At 38.8% G+C, this 22,130-nt stretch overlaps 2 protein-coding genes across 2 annotated transcripts in view; both read right to left on the reverse strand.

The window, feature by feature from the left end:
- DIPK1A (divergent protein kinase domain 1A) overlaps positions 1-22,130 on the reverse strand; it is a 118,976-nt gene that overhangs the window by 4,047 nt on the left and 92,799 nt on the right. Inside the window, exon 3 of the mRNA XM_024565280.3 lies at positions 6,562-6,669. Coding sequence (XP_024421048.1) covers positions 6,562-6,669 — 108 coding nt within the window. The remainder of the gene's footprint in view (positions 1-6,561; positions 6,670-22,130) is intronic.
- Positions 2,022-2,505, reverse strand: LOC112309045 (large ribosomal subunit protein uL14-like). Its single transcript, XM_024565281.3, has one exon. The coding sequence runs from the start codon at positions 2,474-2,476 to the stop codon at positions 2,057-2,059; it is 420 nt and encodes a 139-aa protein (XP_024421049.2). The 5' UTR covers positions 2,477-2,505; the 3' UTR covers positions 2,022-2,056.

Genomic DNA, 22,130 nt, shown 5'->3' on the forward strand with positions numbered 1-22,130 from the left:
GTTGACTTTGTTTCATGCTACTTTGCAGAATTCACTTATTAGCGCTAACAATTTTTTTGTGCGGAATCTTTAGGTTTTTCTACATCAGATCGTATCATCTGTCAACAGAGATAATTTTACTTCTTCCTTTCCAATTTGGATGCCTTGTATTGGGTTGACCAAAAAGTCTGCATGGTTTTTTCCATAAAATAAAAGACATGTTCTTTTCATTTTCACCGATGACTTTACTGATTTGGATATTTTGAGTATGTCAGCTATCTCCTGCATGGTATAATGTTGATTTTTCTCAATTAATTCTCGATTTGATGGCTATCAACTTCAATCAGTCTACCTGACCATGAAGCATCATCCAGTGAGAAAGCTCTAGCACGAAACGTTGCAAACCACTTTTGACACATTCAATCAGTCACAGCCCCTTCTTCATACACTGCACAAATCTTTTTATGTGTTTCAGTTGCATTTTTAGCTTTCTTAATATAATAAAGCAAAATATGCTGAAAATGTTACATATTTTCTTCCATCTTCAATATTAAAATGGCTACACCAAAATTCACCAATTTAGATTATTATTTTTTTAATGCACGTTGATATGACAGCTGTCAAAATACAATCTAACAAAATGGTTTCAAATGAAGTTAAAGACAACTAAGTGTAACTAGAGCCATCTTAACAGAAAAAAACTGAACGAACTTTCTGGCCAACCCATTATTTCTTTTTCTTATGTGGTTGAGCTGGCTAGTGGCTAGAACTTCTAGTATTTTGTTGAATAGAAGTGGCAAAAGTGGGTCCCCTAATCTTGTTCCTGATCCCTGAAGAAGAGCTTTCAGTCTTTCACCCTTGAGTATGATGTTAGGTACGGGTGGTTTTTTCATATATGGGTTTTACTATGTTAAGGTAGTTGCCTTTTATTCCTAATTTGTTGACTGTTCTTATCATGAAAGAATACTGAATTTTGTTAAATACTTGTTCTATACCAATTAAGATGACCCTTCTCGACCTGGTTGGTGTGGCTCAGAGGATTGAGTGCTGGCCTGCAAACCAAAAGGTTGCAGGGTCCATTTATAGTCAGGGCACATGCCTGGGTTGCAGGCCAGTTTCCCCAGCTGGGTATGCAAGAGGCAGCCAATTGATGTCAAACATTGATCTTTCTCTCCCTCTTTTTCCCCCTCCCTTCCCCTCTCTCTAAGAAGTAAATAAATAAAATCTTTATTAAAAAAAAAAAAAGATGATCCTTCTCTTCTTCATTCTGTGAAGGTGGTGTATTACATTGATCGATTTTCCTATGTTGAACCATCCTCAAATTCCAAGAATAAACCCCATTTGATCCTTTTTAATACACAGCTGAATCTGGTTTGCTATTATTTTGTTGAGGATTTCTGCATCACTGTTTGACAGGGATACTCATATGTTTTCTTGTAGTGTCTTTATATGGCTTTGGTATGAGTAATGCTGACCTTATATGATGGGTTAGAAAGTATTCCTTCCTCTTTATTTTTTAAAATATTACTTACTAATTTATTCTTAGAGAGAGGGGATGGGAGGGAGAATGAGAGGGAAAGAAACATCGACGTGAGAAGAAAGATCAATCAGTTGCCTCTCCTACGTGCCCTGACTGGAGGCCAAACCTGCATGTGCCCTGAGCGAAACCAAACCAGACCTTTTACTTTGTGGGGTGATGCCCAGCTGACTGAGTCACAGTGATCAGGGCATCTTCAATTTTTTTGGAAAAGGTTGAGGTGGATTGGTGTTAGTTCTTTACATGCCTGGTACAATTCACCACTGAAGCCGCAGGTCCAGGGCTTTTCTTGTTGGAAGACTTTGCTTACTGATTCAGTCTCCTTACTAGGTATATACAGGTCTATTCAGATTTTCCATTTCTTGGTAAGTTTTGTGTTTCTAGAAATTTGCCCATTTCATCTAGGTGATCCAATTTGTTGGTGTACAGTTGTTCACAGCACTATAGAATCAGCAGTAACATCCCTCCTTCATTTCTTTTTTTTGGGGGGGGGGAGGAAATAATTTTTAATTTTTTTTTCTTCACAAATACACTATAGAATCATGCGATGCTGCCAGCATTGGATGCAATCCTGGGCCACAAATCTGCACACTCCTTTGCAACCAGTCCCGTGATGGCAGAACCTTTCATTTCACCTTTATTGCTTACTATGACCCCCGCATTATCTTCAAAATAAAGAAACACACCATCTTTTCTCCGGTATGACTTTCGTTGTCGAATCACTACCGCTGGATGTACCTTCTTTCTGAGCTCTGGTTTGCCTTTTTTGACGGTGGCCATTACCATGTCACCCACGCCAGCAGCAGGAAGCCTGTTCAGCCGTCCCTTGATCCCCTTCACGGAGATGATATACAGGTTTTTGGCTCCTGTGTTAGCACAGTGGATCACGGCTCCTACCGGAAGACCAAGGGAAATCCGGAATTTGGCACTGGAGGATCCACCACGTCCTCGCTTCAACATCTTGGACGCCAGAAAGGGATAGAAAAAGCCCTCCTTCATTTCTGATTTTAGCAATTTGAGTCGCCTCTCTTTTTCTTAGACTAGCTAAAAGTTTGTTGATATTTTATTTTTAAGTATATTTCATTGATTATGCTATTACAATTGCCCCATTCTTTTTTACCCCCTTTCTCCCCCTCCACCCAGTACCCCCTTCCCTTCAGCATTCCCCACCCCCTTCATTCATGTCCATGGGTCATACATATAAGTTCTTTGGCTTCTCCATTTCCTATACTATTCTTAAGCTCCCCCTGTCTATTTTGTACTGACCGTTTATGTTACTTATTCCCTGAACCTTTCCTGCATTCTTTCCCTTCCCCCTCACCGCTGACAACCCTCCATGTGATCTCCATTTCTGGGATTCTGTTCCTGTTCTAGTTGTTTGCTTAGTTTCTGTTTTTGGTTCAGTTGTTGAAAGTTGTGAGTTTGTTGTCATTTTACTGTTCATAGTTTTGATCTTCTTTTTCTTAGATAAGTCCCTTTAACATTTCATATAATAAGGGCTTGGTGATGATGAACTCCTTCAACTTGACCTTATATGGGAAGCACTGTATCTGCCCTTCCATTCTAAATGATAGCTTTGCTGGATAGAGTAATCTTGGATGTAGGTCTTTGCCTTTCATGAGTGTGAATACTTCTTTCCACCCCCTTCTTGCCTGCAAGGTTTCTTTTGAGAAATCAGCTGCTAGTCTTATGGGAACTCCCTTGTAGGTAACTGTCTCCTTTTCTCTTGCTGCTTTTAAGATTCTCTCCTTCTCTTTAATCTTGGGTAATTTAATTATGGTGTGTCTTGGTGTGGTCCTCTTTGGGTCCAACTTGTTTAGGACTCTGTGAGCTTCCTGGACTTGTATACCTATTTCCTTTGCCAGATAGGAGATGTTTCCTTTCATTATTTTTTCAATTTCTTGCTCTTCCTCTTCTCCTTCTGGCACCCTTAGGATTTGGATGTTAGAATGTTTAAAGTTGTCCCACAGGTTCCTAAGCCCCTCCTCCTTTTTTTGAATTCTTGTTTCATCATTCTACTCTGGGTGAATGTTTATTTCTTCCTTTTGTTCCAAATTGTTGATTTGAGTCCTGGTTTCCTTCCCTTCAATGGTGTTTCCCTGTATATTTTTATTCACTTTGTAAAGCCTTCACTTCTTCCTTTATTTTGAGGCCGTACTCAGTCATTTCTGTGAGCATCCTGATTACCAGTGTTTTGAACTCTGTATCTGATAGGTTGACTATCTCTTCATCACTTAGTTCTAACTTTGGAGCTTTGATCTGTTCTTTCATTTAGGCCATATTTCTTTGTCTTGATGCACCTGTTACACTGTAAGGGGTGGAGCCTTAGGTATTTGCCAGGGCGGAGCAACCCATGTTGCTGAACTGTGGCGCTGTATGTGGGGAGGGGTCAGAGAGGGAATAATGCCATTTGCTCAGCTCTCACCCCACTTTCAAGAGACTGGCAGTTTCAACCACCACCACAACCCCAGCAGATTATTACAGCCAGAGGTTCTGAGGTTTTGTTTTCCTAGTGCTGGTACCCTGGGTTGCACAGTGTATCTCGTTCCCCAGTTGTTCCTCCCGTTTCATCTGCACATGAATGTGGGACTGCCCGATCTACCAGCTGTCATCTCCCCTGCCTGGTCCACCAGCTACCACCTTGCTGTGTGTCCTCTCCACCCCGGCTGCCCGTCTCTGCCCCTCCTACCAGTTTGGATGAATGTTTCTTCTGTAACTCCTTGGTTGTCGAACTTCCTTACAGTTCTATTTTCTGGCAGTTCTGGTTGTTTTTTGTTTGTGAATTGGTTGTTTCCTTGTTTGGTTGTGTGGGGAGGTGAAGTGTATCTACCTACGGTTCCATCTTGGCCGAAACTGTATCTGGTGATATTTTAAAAAAACCAAACTTTTGGTTTCATTTGACTTTCTGTATTGTTTTTCTAGTCTTTATTTCTTTTATCTCTACTACAACCTGTATTATTTCTTTTGTTAGCTTTGAGTTTAGTTGTTCTTTTCTATTCCTTAAGTTATAAAACAAAGTTGTTTGAGACCTTTCTAGTTTCTTAATGTAAGCATTTATAGCTATAAGTACAATTTTTAAAAAGTAAAATTACACAAAGGGATGAAAGGCAAAGTCCTGCTATATCCATTTTCCTAGTCCCATAGCCCAGAACTGGTTGCTATTAACTCTTTAGCTATTTATTAAACTAACATTATATGGTACTTACTGTGTGCTCTGGTCTACTAATTTATTTGATTATTTTACTCCTTGTAACAACACTATGAAGTAGATACTACTATTATTCTCAAATTCCTGATGGAAACCTGAAGCAGAGAGATGTGAAGGTAACACTAGCATGCTGAAGGTAACACAACAGTGGCAAAGCCAGCATCTGAGCCCAGGCAGTGCCTTCTTGCTTATATATAAAAACAAATAGTACTATATTAGTTAGTAATAATATTAATCCAAACAAACCAGATTATATCACTGTCATGCTTCAAACCCTCTAATACAATCTGAATAAAGTCCGAAGTCCTTTCCATTGCCTGTTAGGCTTCACATGAGCTAGCCTGGCCTTAGTCTTTGATCTTCTACCACGTATTCCTGAGTCCCTATATCCCAGCTACAGCGGCCTTCTTTCTGTTCCTCGAACCTATCAACCTTATTTCTGTTTGATGACCTGCTTCATTTGCTCTTGGTTCTGCCTGGACTGAACGCACAGGTCTTCTCACAGTCAGCTCCTTCACACACTCTGAGCCCAGCTCAGGTGTTACCGTGGACAGGCCTTCCCTAACCACCTATCTAGACTGGATCCTTCTTCCATCTCGGGTCTCTCTAACGCATTACCCTGTTTCATTTTCTTCACAGCCTTTAGCACTGCCTGAAAATGACCTTATTTATTAGGCTAATGACTTATTTATGATCTCTTCTGTCACATGAAACATAAGGCACAGGAGGCCGGAGGCTTCATCTGTCTCGTTCTCCATGGCCTCTCACAACGCCTTACACAGTTCCTGTCATGTAGTAGTTACTCACATGTTAGAGTTTGTTTCAGAAATCCTCTTAAACATTGTCAGCATTGTGACTTAAAATGTATTTTAAATTTCTATAGATATAAGAGTAATTATAGAAATTTACATTGGAAATTTAGAAAGAATATAAAGAAAAAAGATGATCTTAAAAATTACATAATATTCCACTGCCCAAAGATAATCAGTGTTGATGTTTGTTATAGTTCTTCTAGCCCAATGGTATTCTACTGTTCTAATTTATGTTTGATGATAAGTAAGGTAGAACACTTTTTTAAGTTTTTAAAGATTTTCATTTTATTTATTTACTTTTAGAGAGAGGGGAAGGAAGGAAAAAAGAGAGGGAGAGAAACACCAATGTGTGAAAGATTCGGTCGCCTCTCACACACACCAGCCTGCGACCCAACTGGGACCTGGCCTGCAGCCCAGGCATGTGCCTTGACTGTGAATCTAACTGGCAACCTCTTGAGTCGCAGGCTGGTGCTCAATCCATTGAGCCACACCAGCCAGGGCGGAACATTTTTTTCATTAAGTTTATCAGTTATTTATAGTTTTTCTTTTGTGACTTAGCTCATCCTGTCCTTTGCCCATGCCTGAAGTTTAATTTTTCATTAATGTTAACTTCATAAGGTCTCCCCTGATCACATCGTCCAAAGCACATGTCTGCCACCCCGCATTATCCATCAATCTGCCCTGTGTACACCCTTGTAAAACATACCACATTCTGCAATTATGCTGCCCATATATTTATCTATAAACTGTTTATATTCCCCACCCCTCTGGGATACTGTAAGATCCATAAGGGAAGTAACCCTATCTGTCTTAACCACCGTTGTATTCCTAGTAACTGAAACAGCGCCTGGAGTACGGAACAGGGGATTAATAAACATCTGTGGGATGAGTGAATCAAAGCACACAAAATTGAAATATATAAATTGTCCTAAAGCTCTGGCTTGAGAATTCTTTTAATAATGCTTTAGTTTAAGTTAAATTAGAGTGTACCATCAATCTGGAATGCTTATTCATAACGTCCATACCTGATTGTTGGGCTTGGTAGACAAGCATTTTCCAAAGTAAAGAGTTTCTGTAACACAAAGGCTGTTACATGCAGGCCCATCAATAACGCCAGTCTTGTACTTGTCACACTAAAAACAGGACATAAAGTAGTTAATAGAAAAATGTTCACAAGAAGAAACACAGTAAAGACACCATAAAGAGACATTTATATTCTCTAAGAGAAGATTCCACAATAAAAAGGACTCTGGCTTTGGATATGGGCGGACTTGGATTTGAATCCAAGCCTGCTCCTCACTAGCTGCGTGACAGTGAGAGCTTGTTGTGAACAGGGTGTGCACAGAATTCTGAAACTCTTTCCCACTTAACGTGGTCTGAGGTGGTATGGTATCCCCTCTCCAAGAATAGGAACAATCTATTTTTTTAATGGCTCTGGTTTTAAAATAAATTTAAAAATAAAGCTTAAGCTACCAAAAGGCTTTAAAATAACAAAATAAAATTACCTCTGACATCCTTGAGATCATCCAAAACCAAGAAATAATCTGGGGGCAGTAAACTCACAACCCAGTGTACAGATGATGGGCTGTGCAACTGCGCACCTGAACCTGTAGACTTGTCAACCAGTGTCACCCCAATAAATTCAATAAAAAGGGAAAAAGAAAGAAAGTGTAAAACAATAAATGCGAACTCTATCTTTGATAAAATGAGGTACTAATGGAGCCCTAAGACACAGTACACGAGGGTGGCCTGCCAAATTCAGTTAAAACTACACCAGAGTCCAGAAGCACGCTGAGATTAAATGCCTGCTGTGACCTCAATTCTCAAAGTTGGCAAAACACTGCATAGGTGGTACACCTGAGGAGGAGAACCATCAGCCTGATTTGCAATGAAGGTTTAAGGGGCACAGCTGTGGGAACTCCCAAGGACTCTATTTGGCATCATGAAGTCACAGGGCAAGGCAGTGATAAAAATCCTTAAGATGTTATCCATGTTGGAGGTAGTAGTCTGTTAATGAAATAGGGGTTGCGAAACACTTCGTCATGAGCATCTCTGTAGTTGCTAGGGAGATACACAGGTTGAACTAGTCTGTGAGTGTCTCTGTCTTTCTGTCTCACCTGTATGCTTCTGCGCACACACAACACAACACGCACGCAAACTCTGGACACAGAAGCTTCACTACAAGTTCAGTTCACTATCCCGATTGCTTCCAAAAATTCTCAGTAATGAGTAATAATCAGAAGAAAATAAGCATGAGATCTATACAGCAAATTTACAAGAAAAGGGAAGAAAGCAATAGGAAAAGCAAGTGTCTGATAAATAAATTTTCCAGAAAAATGCTGCCCTGCAGCAGAGCAAACATGGCTATGAATTCAAAGGACTTAATGAAACAGTTTAAAATAAGACCTCAACAGAAAATAAGTGCTCAGCAACAGCAATGATCATTTTGCATAACCAAACTTTCTTTCAAGTAAAAGGCATCAGAAGTTTTTGAAAATGTAAGGATCAGAAAATATAACACCCAATAATGTCTCTTGAACTATTAAAGAATGAATTTCAGGCAACCAAGATTTGAACAGAGAAACTAAACATGGACATCAGTTGAAAGGGAGGACTGGGATGAAAATCACCTGGAAATCTATTTCTTGACAGATAGTAATAGAGTACCTGATAGTTAATAGATGCTTACTACGTCAGGCACTGTTCCAGTGCTATACGTCTATTATCGTGAAAACAACCCTGTTATGGCCATAGAATCTATTCTTACATCCATTGTAAAAACAAAAAAACAAGTATCTGTTAATTCACTCAAGGTCACAGTTACAAAATGACAACACCAAGATTCCACCCTAGGCAGTCTGGTTCCAGAGCTCATTCTCTTAAGCAATACTGTATATAGCTTAGAATGTTACTATTATAAGCTATACTAGTAAAAGTAATGAAATTAAGAAGAATCAAGAAGGGACATGTAAGAAGATGGCATGTGGCAAAAGAATGTTGATTTCCTTATCTTTACCATCCAAGGTCAAAAAATAACATTTACATTTAATAAATCAAATTACAGAGATACAAATACATTCAAAAGTATAGAAATGATCACCAGAAGAACTAATAATAATAATACATTGATTAAAATTAGGTGGAATAAAGAAGATGGGATGACATATAATAATTTTATCATTGCTTGTAAGAGGGAGTAAACAGATATGGTCTAAAGAAATAAAGTACATTTTTTATAAGTGTAATACAGCCCTGGCCTGGTAGTTCAGTTGGCTGGAGCATTGTCCTGATACGCCAAGGTTGCAGGTTCCATCTGTGGTCAGGGCACATTCAAGAATCAACCAATGAATGCATCAATAAGTGGAACACCAAATCGATGTGTCTGTCTGTCTCTTCCTCTCTTCCTCTCTCATCAATATAAAAAAGTTATAGTATAAAGCTAACCACTGGAAGAGCTGAAAACAGAATACAAACCTTCCTAAATTATCAGAAGGCACACGCATAATACAATTTAAAGAAATAGACAACCTCTAGAGAAAGATAGAAAACAATCTTTAAAAACATAAAGTAGGTCATAAAATGTGATACAGAACTAAGTCACCTCTATAAATGTCAATGGGATAAGTTCACCTAAATAAAAATGTCCTGAGAAAACAGTGTCAAAAAAGTTGAAAATAAAATATGGTACAGATACATCAGCCAGAAACAGAGATTGGAAAATGATGATCAGAGGAATTCTCTCAGCTACAGGAATATAGCCTTTTATTTTTATTTTATATTGGTTAATTCCTTAATTCTGCTTTCTTTAGATTTTTTCTTATATTTATTTATCTAATTTTTAATTCATCCATCTGTTTTGTTCTTTGTCGTTTATTAATGTAATTAAGACTTTATATTCTTCTCTAAATAGTCCTTCAATTTTATGTTTAGCTTTATTTTTAGTTTCTGATGTATTTTGTTTTATTTTAATTGACTTTAGAGAGAGAGAAATCCTGATTTGTTGTTCCACTCATTTATGCATTCACTGATTGATTCTTATACGTGCTCTGACTGGAGATCGAACCTACAACCTTGGTATATCAGAATGAAGCTCTAACCAGCTGAGTGACCTGGCCAGGGCTCTGATGTATTTTTTAAAATGTTATTATTATTATTTCCTAGATACTTAATTTTTTGATTTGTACTTTCTCCTTGACTGAACAATTAAAATAATATTTTTAAATTTCCAGACAGATTTTTGTTAATTTCAAGTTATGTTGTATTGTCATTGGAAAATATTGTTTCTCCCATTTCCACTAAGTGGAATATATAATGTTTGGGTCTACTACTTCCCAGAGTTTGCTATGAGGATAAAATAGCCTTGCTAGAGATGGACAGCCCTGTCCATGCACGGAGTTCAGTGCCGGCACCTAGGAACTGCTGCCCCTCAGTTATCACTGGCAGAGAAGCTCCTACGAGAGCCCTTGACCATGCCTGCCTTCTCCTTCAGACCTGGTTGTAACCACAACTATTAGGGTTCATCTTCACAGGATAGGAGCAGCGGAGGAGCAGAGCAATAGTTCTTAGACTCAAGTTTCGGGGAGACCAAACAGAGAGAGATGCTCAATACTTTTCCCCCCAGGTCAATTTCTGGGGACCTTTAGGAAATGTGGAACCATCTGTGCGGCACCTGCTTGGTAGCAGAGGGCCAGCGATTTCATTGGTGTGTTTCCTTACTGAGGCAAAAGGTGGTAGGAGTTCGGAGGCCTTATGCAGGAGCTGGTAGGGTTTCTAAGAAATTAAGATCGCATAAACCACATCCCCTGACCACAAAGAAATGAGAAATCAACAAGAAAAATCATGTAAAAATAACTACAGAGATGTCTGGAAACTAAAAAGCACATTTCTTATCTGTCATAAGGGGTGGGGGAGGTTAGGGGGTGGAGTGATTGAGCACAAACGAAAAAGGACTCATGGACATGGACAACAGTGTGGTGATTGCTGGGGGGAGCAGGGTATAAGGGGACTAAATGGTAATGGAAAACATATAATAATAAAAAAATTAAAAGCACATTCCTAACTAATTTGTGGACTAATGGAGAAATCACAATGGAAATGCAAAATATCTAGAACTGAACAACAATAAAAGTATACACATCAAAACTTATGGGATGCAGCTAAAGCAGCTCTCAGAGGGAAATTTTCAACTTTAAACACAATGATAAAAAAACAAGAGACAGTATAAGTAGTTAGCACTCAACTAAAGAGGCTTAATAACCAAGTGATCAATGATGCCAAATGCTAGTTCTTTGAAAACTCTAATAAAAGAGATAAACCTTCAGTCAGACCGATCGTGAGGAAAAGAGAAGGCGCAAACAAAGATGACTAGAAAAGAAAGGGTTGTGACAGTGAATAACGTTAACAATTCTATGGCAATGCATTTGAAATAAGCAATTTTTCTAGAAAAATAAAAACAATAAAAATGATGCAAGAAGAAATAGCAAATCTGAATATGACTTATAAACATTTTTTAAAAACTGAATCAGTAGCCCCTGCTGGGTGGCTCAGGTGGTAGGAGCATTGTCCCATACACCAAAAGTTTGCTGGCTCAGTTCCCAGTCAGGGCGCATACCTGGGTTGTGTGTTTGGTCCCCGGCTGGGGTGTGTACTACAAGGCAACCAATGATGTTTCTTTCTCACATCAATGTGTCTCTCTGTCCCTCTCTGTCTCTGTCTCTCTCTCAAATCAATGAGCGTATCTTCAGGTGAGGATTTAAAAAAATTGGATCAATAACCAAAAATATTATGTCATGGTACAGTCTAGGAGGACCTCAGGGTGTGATACAGGATTTTTGAGTGAAAAATAGGTAACAAAAATGGGACATCTGCAACAATGTCAACAATAAAGATAAAGAAAAAATAAAAGTAAACAACAATAAAAAGGTAACAACATAAATGTCCATCAACTGAGGGGCTGAATAAATTGTGGTATAGTGCAATAAAATACTATTCAGCAATTAAAATAAAAGATTTTGGCCTATACATATCAAATGGAAAAATGTTGAAAACTTAATTTCCGATGGAAAAAGGTGCAGCAGATGTGCGGTTAGTATTATTTACTGAAGTGTAGGGACGTGCACGGCAATGCTGTGCACTATTTATCCCCCAAACTCGGAGTGAGGTTATGAAAACAGGGTTGCAAGATGGTGGCCACTCCTGGGGAGGAGGAAGGAGACCAGCAGGGAAGGCAGAGTTTACCTGTACGTAATGATTTTTTTCTTTTTAAAATGGAGCAAATAGTGTGAAAGGTTAAGAGATGGTAGGTTCTGGGGTACTTGTCATGTTGTTTTCTACAGGTTAACATTGTTCTAAGAGCTTTTCACGTATATCTCTTTAATCTTCGCAGCCCCCCTCTGAAAGAGGTATTACCATTATCTCCATTTTACTGATAAACAAACTGGGGCAGGAGAGGTTACGAAAAGGTTAAGAAGCAAAAGCAGCTAGTGGTGGTGCAGAAATCTGACTAACCCAGGTGTCTGCCTCCAGAGCTCGTGCTTTTAACCACGAAGGTAAAAGAACCAGAATTACGTGTGTTGGAGAGGAAAGTGTAGAGCAGGTGCTACACTAAGGGGCGCACTCCTTCCCTCTGCACAAGCAACTCCACGTAGGGTCAGGACTTCCATCTTTGTTTCCTTGGGCTTCACACAGATGTCTGACATACAGTCAAATGCATACAAAAAGCACTCTTGCTGAATGGATGAATGGATGAAGTGCATTCTGGGTGTTTACCCAGAAATGAGGCACTTCATTATGAACAATTTCTGGGATAGGACTAATATAGCTAACCCCTTCAACGGTCCCGATGTTTGGCTCCTGAATCTTGAGGAACGCTTTATCCATTAATCTTGCCCAGGTCGAGATTAAATGTGACCCTTCCTACAATACCCATCTTCCAACAAATAACCGTAAGGCTGTGCGTTTCCTTCCTGAGCCTATATTCTTCCTCCCTTCTTTCCTTATCATCCCAAATCTAATATCATGGTATGTTATCTTCCCTGGTAGAAAGTTAGATGATTTGAAGGCAGAGACACTATCATACTCATCTTTAAACGTCTCCTTCCCCTCTAGCAAATAACAGAATATGGTAAATGTTTATTAAATAATCAGCCCTGGCTGGTGCGGCTCAGTGGATTGAGTGCAGGTCTGTGAACCAAAGGGTTGCAGGTTGGATTCCCCGTCAGGGCACATGCCTGGATTGCAGGCCAGGTCCCCAGTAGGGAGCATGAGAGAGGCAACCAGCATTGATGTTTTTCTCCTTCCCTTCCCCCTCTCTAAAAATAAATAAACAAAATCTTTAAAAAAAAAAAAAGAAAACATAGTAATTTTTATTGTATGGGCCCAGCATGCTTCCGCTGTGCAACTCTGCTACAGAACATAGTAATTTTTATTTTAAAACCTCATTGAGAATAAAATGAATACTTTTCTGTAAAATTACACCTTATCAGTAAGCTGTTAAGCAGTGAAGATAAATCTGGCATTCATCTAAAAGAATCACATTTCTTGTTTTGTGCAAAGGCCTCAAGCCAACCCTGTATCAAAGAGGCAATCACAAAAAAACAGGCTCTTCAACTTGTGGCTTCCATCACGAACCAAAAGCAAATTTCCCTCATGCTTGTACAAAAAAGGATGGTTAGCCACACACTGTTCTGTTTTGTTTTCCAGACAGGGCCATATACAACTATAATTACCGCCAATAATCTGATATTCTAACTAAAAATACACAGAGATTATAAAGAATGTTCAACTTTACAAAAGAAAACTCAGCAGAAAACATCAAAGATTTTTCCTTCCCTGAGATATTCTTATTACTACAATGATTTTACTATACACCCTCCTTTGCTTGCACATAGCACCAAAGTACCAGAAGATGGCGCTCTTTGGCTAAATTTTACAAAACCCACCTAAAATGAAAGAATAATTTCATAAACAATGGAAATTGTACCACAGGGGCAATGATAATGAACAGACGCCCAGTAATAGGTTTTAAATAATTTTCTAAGATTAATGTTCTAAAAATGTATTTGAAGCCATCTTATCAATTTCTCCTTAGAAAAAAACAGCAGAATTGGGTTCTTGATGTCTGAAAATTCTCCAAGTCTCTACTCAGTATCCGCTCCCTACATTAACCTTTTAAAATCTTCACCATTCTCTGCACTCTCACTGTATCTTCAACTTCTCATTTCCCCCGCTTCTGACTTTTTCTGGGCTATTAGCAGTGCGCATTGCACTCTCTCCCCATCACACACACACACACACACACACACACACACACACACCCAGACACACCCTCTCCACTCTTTCCTTCCCTTCAGTTGTAACGCCTCTAATCTACTTTAAAACACCTCAGCATACACAGTGCAGTGCTGGTGGTGCTGGCGGTGTGTGTGCAGGTGAAGTTACAGTCCAGGTGCTTCTAATATCCTAATCAGGCTTGTACAGGTGCTCAGCTACCGTTCTAATGAGGTAATAAGGAAACCCGGGCTCCGTATCTTGATCAAGATTAATTCATTTCTCTGATCTGTTACTAGCAAATTAGGTTTTTATTGGTGAAATATGTGGCCTGTTAAATAGCACGGCAAATGTTAGAAATGCCTATTGGTGCAATGGAAGGTATTTAAGATATGTGAATTGGTTAAAATATGAGATATTCCCTACCCTTTCACAAAAAAAGGGTGTAAGAACCAGCTGAAGCTATAACCTTTATCTCTAGGGAGGTACCCTGCGCTAATCATTTTACAGCACAGGTTCTCGGACTTCTGGGAGCTTCAGGTCCCCTGGAGGTCTTGTTCAAACAGACAGCTGAACATCACTCTCAGTGTTTCTGCCTCATTACGCTTTATGGGGAGCTGAAAATCTGCATCTGCAGCAGGTTACCAGGTGACACCAATGCTGCCGGTCAAAGAGACAACCTTCCGAGAACCACCGGCTCAGAGTGTCTCGTTCCCTGATGCTAATCACAGGGGTAATCATAAGCTTGCCTCCAGAGCATCACTGCTTCTGCCTTGAGTAAATCTTTCATGCAAGTTGACAGAAAGGCTAAAACGACAAAGCTAGAACTTAGGAGTTTACAGACTGATGACACGAAATGTTTTGTGACCACTTGTAAATAAGTATGTGCTGAATAAATGCCTGTATGTGTAGCAGAAATCATTTTCATTATGACCTAGTAATGTGGTTGCGCGGGAGTGTTAATACTCACTTCTATCAAACACTTCACATGGCTGCCATTATCTTTCAAAACAGAACCTAAGGAGCCTGCATGACCAAACTGCACCAGGTTAACTTGAAGCAATTTTCTAGTCCAAAGGTAGAAGCAACCCAAGGGTCGGTCCATCAATGGATGAATGAATAAACAAAATGTGGCATTAACAAAACATACGATGGAATATTGTCAGTCTTAAAAAGGAAGGAAATTCTAAAACGTACCACAGTATGGACGAAACTGCAGGGTATTATGCTAAGTGAAATAAGCCAGGCACAAAAAAATTCTGTATGGTTCCACTTCCGAGGTCTCTAAGGTAGTCAAACTCATAGGAGCAGAAAGGAGAAGGGTGGATGTTAGGTCCTGGGGGTAGGAGGAATGGAACGTTGTTTAAAGGGAATGGAGTTTCAGTTTTGCAAGATGAAAAAGTTATGGAGACTGGTTACACACAATGTGGATATACTTAACACTACTGAACTGTACACTTAGGAATGATTAAGGTTCACTAGAGAAAACGGTATGGACATTCGTCAAGAAATTAGAACTAGAACTACCATATGATCCAGCGATTCCATTTGTGGCTAGTTATCCAAAGAAAAGTTAAGACACTAACTTGAAAAGATACATGCACTCCCACGTTCCGCGCAGCATTGTTTACAATGGCCACGATGCTGGTTTTTGTTTTGTTTTGTTTGTTTGTTTTTACTACATCTAGCAACACTACTTCTGGTCAATCATGTGCTTCTTGTTTATTTTTCCAAATCCCCTACTACTCTATAAGCATCTTCAGGGCCAGGACGTGTCTTATCTCTCTACACCTCCAGATCCTAGCACAGTGCTAGCGGGCACAGAACTAATATGACATGGGGTTTTATCACTGGCTCATGCCTTCTGAGCCGGCTTTCACCCTGAGTCTCTTTACTGCTTCCCAGGAATGATGGCAAAGGATCACAATGACACCACTTGTCTCGGGATCGCAGTGAACATCACGTGATGTGAGCGCAGCGTAACACACGGAGGCCGCCCGACCTGCAGTTGTAATTAACAGCAGGGTTATCCTTCGAATAAAGCTCATGTTTGTTAAGATTTGAAATTAACTTGTTCAGTAAATATTTTTCTATAAATTCACAAAGAAAAGACTGGTAACCTAACTCAAGCTGGCACACAGGAAGACTATGCTTTCCTTCAAAGGAAAAAATTAAGCTTGTCCTTTAAAAACAGTATGTACCAAGTATATTGGCTCTATATATTTTAAAAATATAAGATAATGGAACAAAATGAACCTCTGGAGTCAAATAATAATCCTAAGCAGATACAAAGTTAAATGAAATTATTGGCTATGTATTGCTATCTAACTGAAAACATGGTTATAATAAATACATTAAACTTAGTATATGTTAAGCTAGTTGCTTTAAGCAACAGACCATCTCTAGAAATTAAATCTTAAAAGGGACTATAATAAAATTTAGAGGCTCTTTCATCTTATAATGCTTCAATTTTAAAGCACGTGCCCATATAATAGTCACAAAGTTTCATCGGAATGGCGTTGTGATTTCCCACTAGAACCTAGGTAGGACCTCGCTCTGATCATAGAGGAACATGCCAGAAATATCAATATTAAACAATGTTGTCCTGGAAATGTACAGAAGAAAAAGTTTACTCCCTCCCTCACCTTTTTGTTTCTTTTTTAAAGAACCCAGCAAACTACATGGTCAAATTGTGCAAAATTTCTTTATGATTAGGCTCCAAATAGGAGTTGCTTAAATAATGAGTGAATCAGTGATTTCTATGATCAGAGAAAACGTGCGGTACATGAGTTAGTTATATTGTATAACATTATATTTAGGTTGGGGGGAGAGAGAGAGAGAGGAAGCACAACTGAAAAAAAAAATCCTCCCAACACATCTAATTAGGGTTAGATGTTTCAGAGAGCTGCCTTTACACAACTTCCGCAGGTCAACCTTGGCCTCCCAGGGTGCACCACCCCCACTCCATTTCCCTTCTGGGAAGCTTTAAAAACCTATTCTGCACTTCAGTGGAAACCAGTTCTAAGTAACAGATATGACGGTGGGAAGTTTCATACTTTTATTAAAAACTGAAAATAAGAAGCTTGAATCCAAATTGAAAATCAATGTACAATGTGCAAAATTAATCCCAGTTTTGGCTTCTAGCCTCCTAGAAACTTAGATAAATTAAGAATCCTATTAACCTTATAATATCTTTAAAAAATTTTTAATCAACCTTATAATATCTTTTAACAACAATTATCCAGTGATTAGAGGAAACATCTTAGGGAAATTGTAGTAATATTCTATAGTGATTTCCAATGAAATTGTAACCGACTTGATTACTAAAAGAGACTAATACACAGAGTTCATAATTTATATGAAATATATACCTGATTTGTTCAACATTTTAAGTTTGTTTTTTAAATTTACAATAAAGCGACAAAAGAGGAAAATATATTAATTTACAGGCAGCCAAAGGATCCAATGAACAAGGCTGTAGTTCAGTGGCTACTAATACATGGTTCTGGGAATTCTCAGATCTAACATTAATCAGCATCTTGCTCTTTGGGATAAAAGTGCTAAGGAAGTTGGCTTTATAATTAAAAGGAGAAAGATGCTCCTCAGTGCCTTTCCAAATCCCTTCTATCTTATAAGGCCCTGCAGAAGTTCTATCTCCTCTGTGGAACCTTTCTCCACTATTCTACCCACAGTGATCTCTCTGTTCACTGAAGCCTTCTTCCTATGAGTTTTTGTAGTTCAACTATTTATAGTACTAACTGAATAATTTCAACCTGATGTGATGGTCTTTGGATGTGTCATTTTGGCTACCCTGAAGTCCCCAGTTAATAAAGCAAATGATAATCTAGGTGTTGCTGTGAAGGTTTGTAGAGGTGATTAAAGAAAGTCCTTAATCAACTGACTTTAAGAGATTACCCTAGATAGGCTGTGTGGGCCTGATTCACTAAGTGGAAGGGCCTTAAGAGAACTGCTCAGGCTCCCCCGATGAAGACATCCCATCCGTGGCTAACAGCTCCGGCCCACGCCCCGAAGTTCCAGACTTCCTTCTTGACAGCCTACCCTATGGACTTTGGACTTGCCTAGCCAGCCCCCACAATTCCTTGTAATAAGTCTCTCTTTCTTAAACAATTGAGATATAATTGACATACAACACTGTATTAGTTCAGGTATATAACATAATAATTTGATACTTGTATATACAAATAAATTTGGTATTTGTATATACAGATGCTCCTTGACTTACGATGGTGTTACATCCCAATAAGCCCACTGTAAATTGAAAGTATCATTCAATCAAAAATGTATTTAATACACCTAATCATAGCTTAGCCTTGCCTACCTTAAATGTGCTCAGAACACTTACATTAGCCTAGATTTGGGAAAATCACCTAACAAAAAGTCAATAAAGTGTTGAATATCTCGTAATTTATGACGTGCATTATTTTCACAATCATAATGTTGAAAAATCGTAAGTCGAACCACCGTAAGTTGGAGGCCACCTATTTTGTGAAGTAATCACCACAAGAACTCTAGTTAACATCCATCACCATGCAGAGTTACAAATTTATTTTTCTTGTGATAACTTTTAAATCTAGCCTTCTGGAAACTTTCAAATATACAATACAGTATTATTAACCTTTTAATACAGGAATTCATTTTACCCTTACAACCATTTGATGAGACATATAGCACTATTAATGCTCATTTTACAGAAGCTAAATAACTTGCCCAAGCATAAACAGCTAAGAAACAGCAAAGGTAGAACTCAAACCTGAAGCTCTTTTATTCCAATGCTTATGCTCTTAACCACTGCAATAGATACGACCCTCACACACACGCGGGAGGAAAGGGAAAAGGACAGAGACAGACAGAGAGGAGGAAAGCTCTGTATGAAGAGACCGACTACAACTTTTAACATAGGTAAACTATTTATCACACTCTGCTGATCACCTGTCATCCCTAACTCCTAAACAATGATCTCAGCTTGGAGGCAAAGCTCTGAATGGGACAGTCACAGTAATCCTCTGGAGACTTTAATTTCATTTTAATTGACAAGAAATGGAAGAACATAATTCTAGTATAATTTAACGCTTATTTTCCTAAAACTTGAAAACGATGAAAACATTTTCTAAGCCTAAGGTATATCTTTTCCCTGAGGCTGGCTTTAAAAAAATTGTAGTTTTTCCACATTTGGGAATTTTGTTCTTAAAACTTACCAAAACTGGTAGTAAGATCAGTAGTACTAAGAAAGTATTAATATTACATAGGGATTATTTGACTAGAACTAAGAAGTAAGCAGAAAAAATATTTTAAAGTACATATTAAAGCTTCAAAGAGCTAACAACATACTACTTAATCAAGACCTGGGAGAGGATAAGATTCGAGACAGAATAACCTAGAATTTGTGGCTGCAATTGCCTTCAGATGTATGACCTGAAATACACAGTCTTATGGAAGACAAAAATCTAGTTCAGTCCCTGCCCAGGGTGGGATCTTGGTACACTGTGCTGTGGGCTGAGACCCTGAAGGGCTGAACCCCAGGGGTACAGGTGAAGTGAAAAGAACCTCAGAGAGATGAGCTGACTCACAGCTTCTTTATCCTGGGGATTGTGCTGATGCTGGGCATGAGCAGAGGTCTGAGAACCAGCACTGTATGCTAGCAGGGAGCTGCTGCGAGGACAAGAAACCAGCAAGCCTTTATAGGCAGCTAAGGGAGCCTCAAACATACAGCCAGTTATCCTGTTGGGATCTGTGCCAAATCCTGAGGCTTTACAGAATGGGAGGCTAAAAATCTCATCGGAAAGCCTTTGAAAAGCGGAGCAGACGTTTTTGGCAGTCTCACAAGATACAGAGTAGAGTTATGAACCTGCCAGAGGGAGAAACCCCAATAAATTCCCAGGCTCTCAGTTAAAATCCCTAGAGGGCTATGTTCTTGGAATGAAGATGAGCCAAAAATAGCCTGAGCTTTACCAGAGGTGCAACCCAGCCTCCAGTCCAAACTGTCCAAGATTGGGTTACAATGATCGACTACCATTGTAACTGCCTACTCGAGGGAAGGGAAACTATCTGGAGGCATTACGTAAAACATCGCAGGGCATGCCAAAACACCAAGTGACAGGACCGGAAACGAGATGAACACGGACACAGAAACAGATCCAGGTGTTGGAGTCATCCAAAAAGGATTTTAAAATAACTATGTTCATCTTTAAGTAAACAAGAACAAGGGTGGAGAAAATAAATAAAACAATGGATGATTTCAATAGAGAATTGAAGTGTACTTAATAGAAGTAGGAAGACAATATGGCAGTTCCTCAAAAAGTGAAAAACAGAATTACCATCTGATTCAGCACCTCCACTTCTAGGTATACACCCAAAAGAACTGAAAGCAGGGACTCAAACAGATACCTGCACACCAGTGTTCACAGCAGCATCATTTGCAATAGCCAGAAGGTGGAGACTACGGTTGACCCTTGAACAACACAAATTTAAACTGCACAAGTCCACTTATAAGTGGTTTTTTAAAAAAATGCTTTCATTGCCATGGCCGGATGGCTCAGTTGGTTGGAGTGTTGTCCCATGCAGCAGAAGCCTGCAGGTTCCATTCCCAGTCAGGGCACATACCTAGGTCCTGGGTCCTTTCCCCAGTCAGGTGCATACGGGACGCAACCATTCAATGTTTCTCTCTCACACTGATGTTTCTCTCTCCCTCTCTCTCCCTTCCTCTCTCTCTAAAATAATAAATCCTCAAGTAAAGATTTTTTTTAACTTCATTTTATACTTTAAAAATATTTTTTTCCTGCTTGCTTTATAGTTCCAATCAAACAATTCCCATGCAATATTAGTATGTACTGTCTTAGTACTACTAGTTTCGGTAAGTATTAAAAACGTAATTCCCAAATGCAGAGAGACTACATTTTTTTGAGCCAGTCTTAGAGAAAAGATATGTTTCAGGCTCAGAAAACTTTTTCATTATTTTCAAGTTTTATTAATATAAGCATTAAATTAGCTAGGATTACATTCTGCTTCAATTTCTTATCAATTAAAGTAAAATTAAAGGAAAATAATGAATTCTGTTATAATTCACTCATAACAGAATATGTACCAACGTATGCTTGCATTTTGAAAGTTATTGTATTAATGTAAGATGAAGACATATCTGTTTCATTTGGCTTAATTTGTTAGAACAGTAGTTCTAACATCACCAGATGATACTGATATTTCTTCCTGGGAGGGCTGTGGTGAGGACGGATTCTTTTCCTAATCAAGTACACTTGCTTTCTCTGGAGATGCACAGTGCACGTGACCACATTAAAGACCCAGAGGAGTCCTCAGTAAAGTCAGCTATTTACCCTTGTTTAATCCGCTGTTTGCAAATATATCTGGCCATGGGGATCTTTTATCTGTGAAATACCTTTTAATGTGCACCTAGTTTGAGAACGGTGTTCTAGAAGAAGGGAAATAAACATTTCCAATAATTTCGGTTATTTATATGTTATTATAGTTGGCAGTAAAACTTCTGCTTCTTTCTTGTTCATTGAAGGTGAGTTTTGCAGGGGTTTTTGTTAGCTTTATTAAACTTCAGCTTTCTTTGCCAGTCTTTTCTGACATAGGGTAGCAGAGAGAGTATGAGCTTTATATAGAGACAGAATTAGGATCGAATTCTGGCTCCACCATCACAGGCGAATTCTTCTCTCTCTGAGTCACTTTTCTGTATTTATAAAATGGGCTTGGGAGGAGGGGCTTTCATAGTATTATGCTAACTATTAACAGCCATGTAAAGTACCCAGTACACTGCCTGGCCCCGGAGGCTCCCCCATCTTAAAATGCCTCAAGGATCTAGAATGACTAATTGGAATGGACATAAGATTGATATCTGTGAACCTTGATCTGGACTCTCCTTTGCTAATTAATTCCCCTGCTGCTTGTACTTCTTATATTATTTAGTAATTCATCCCTTGCCTAGTTAAGAGGCTATAATACTCCTGTAAGATAATTTTTTTTAAAATCCTGACTGACAGAGTACCTACAGTTAAATTGATTTTTATTTTCTTAGAATTTTGGAAAGCTCAGGTCCCCCTGTCTTATGTTCCTATGACACTTGTTACTGTCATATTTACTTTGTCTCACTGTAATTATTCATTTTCTTCCCTCACATAAGTTTGTTAAGGTCAGGGTGTCTGGTCCCCTGCTATATGCACACACCAGCACCACTGGCTTGGGTTAAGAGTAACCACTCAATAATCATAGAATCTTTAATAAGTTGTAATAATTGGAACCCCAACAATCATTGTTAGCAAAAATATAATTCTCAGAAGAAATGTTTAAA

The sequence above is a fragment of the Desmodus rotundus genome, chromosome 3 (genome assembly GCF_022682495.2).
Source record: "Desmodus rotundus isolate HL8 chromosome 3, HLdesRot8A.1, whole genome shotgun sequence".
NCBI lineage: Eukaryota > Metazoa > Chordata > Mammalia > Chiroptera > Phyllostomidae > Desmodus > Desmodus rotundus.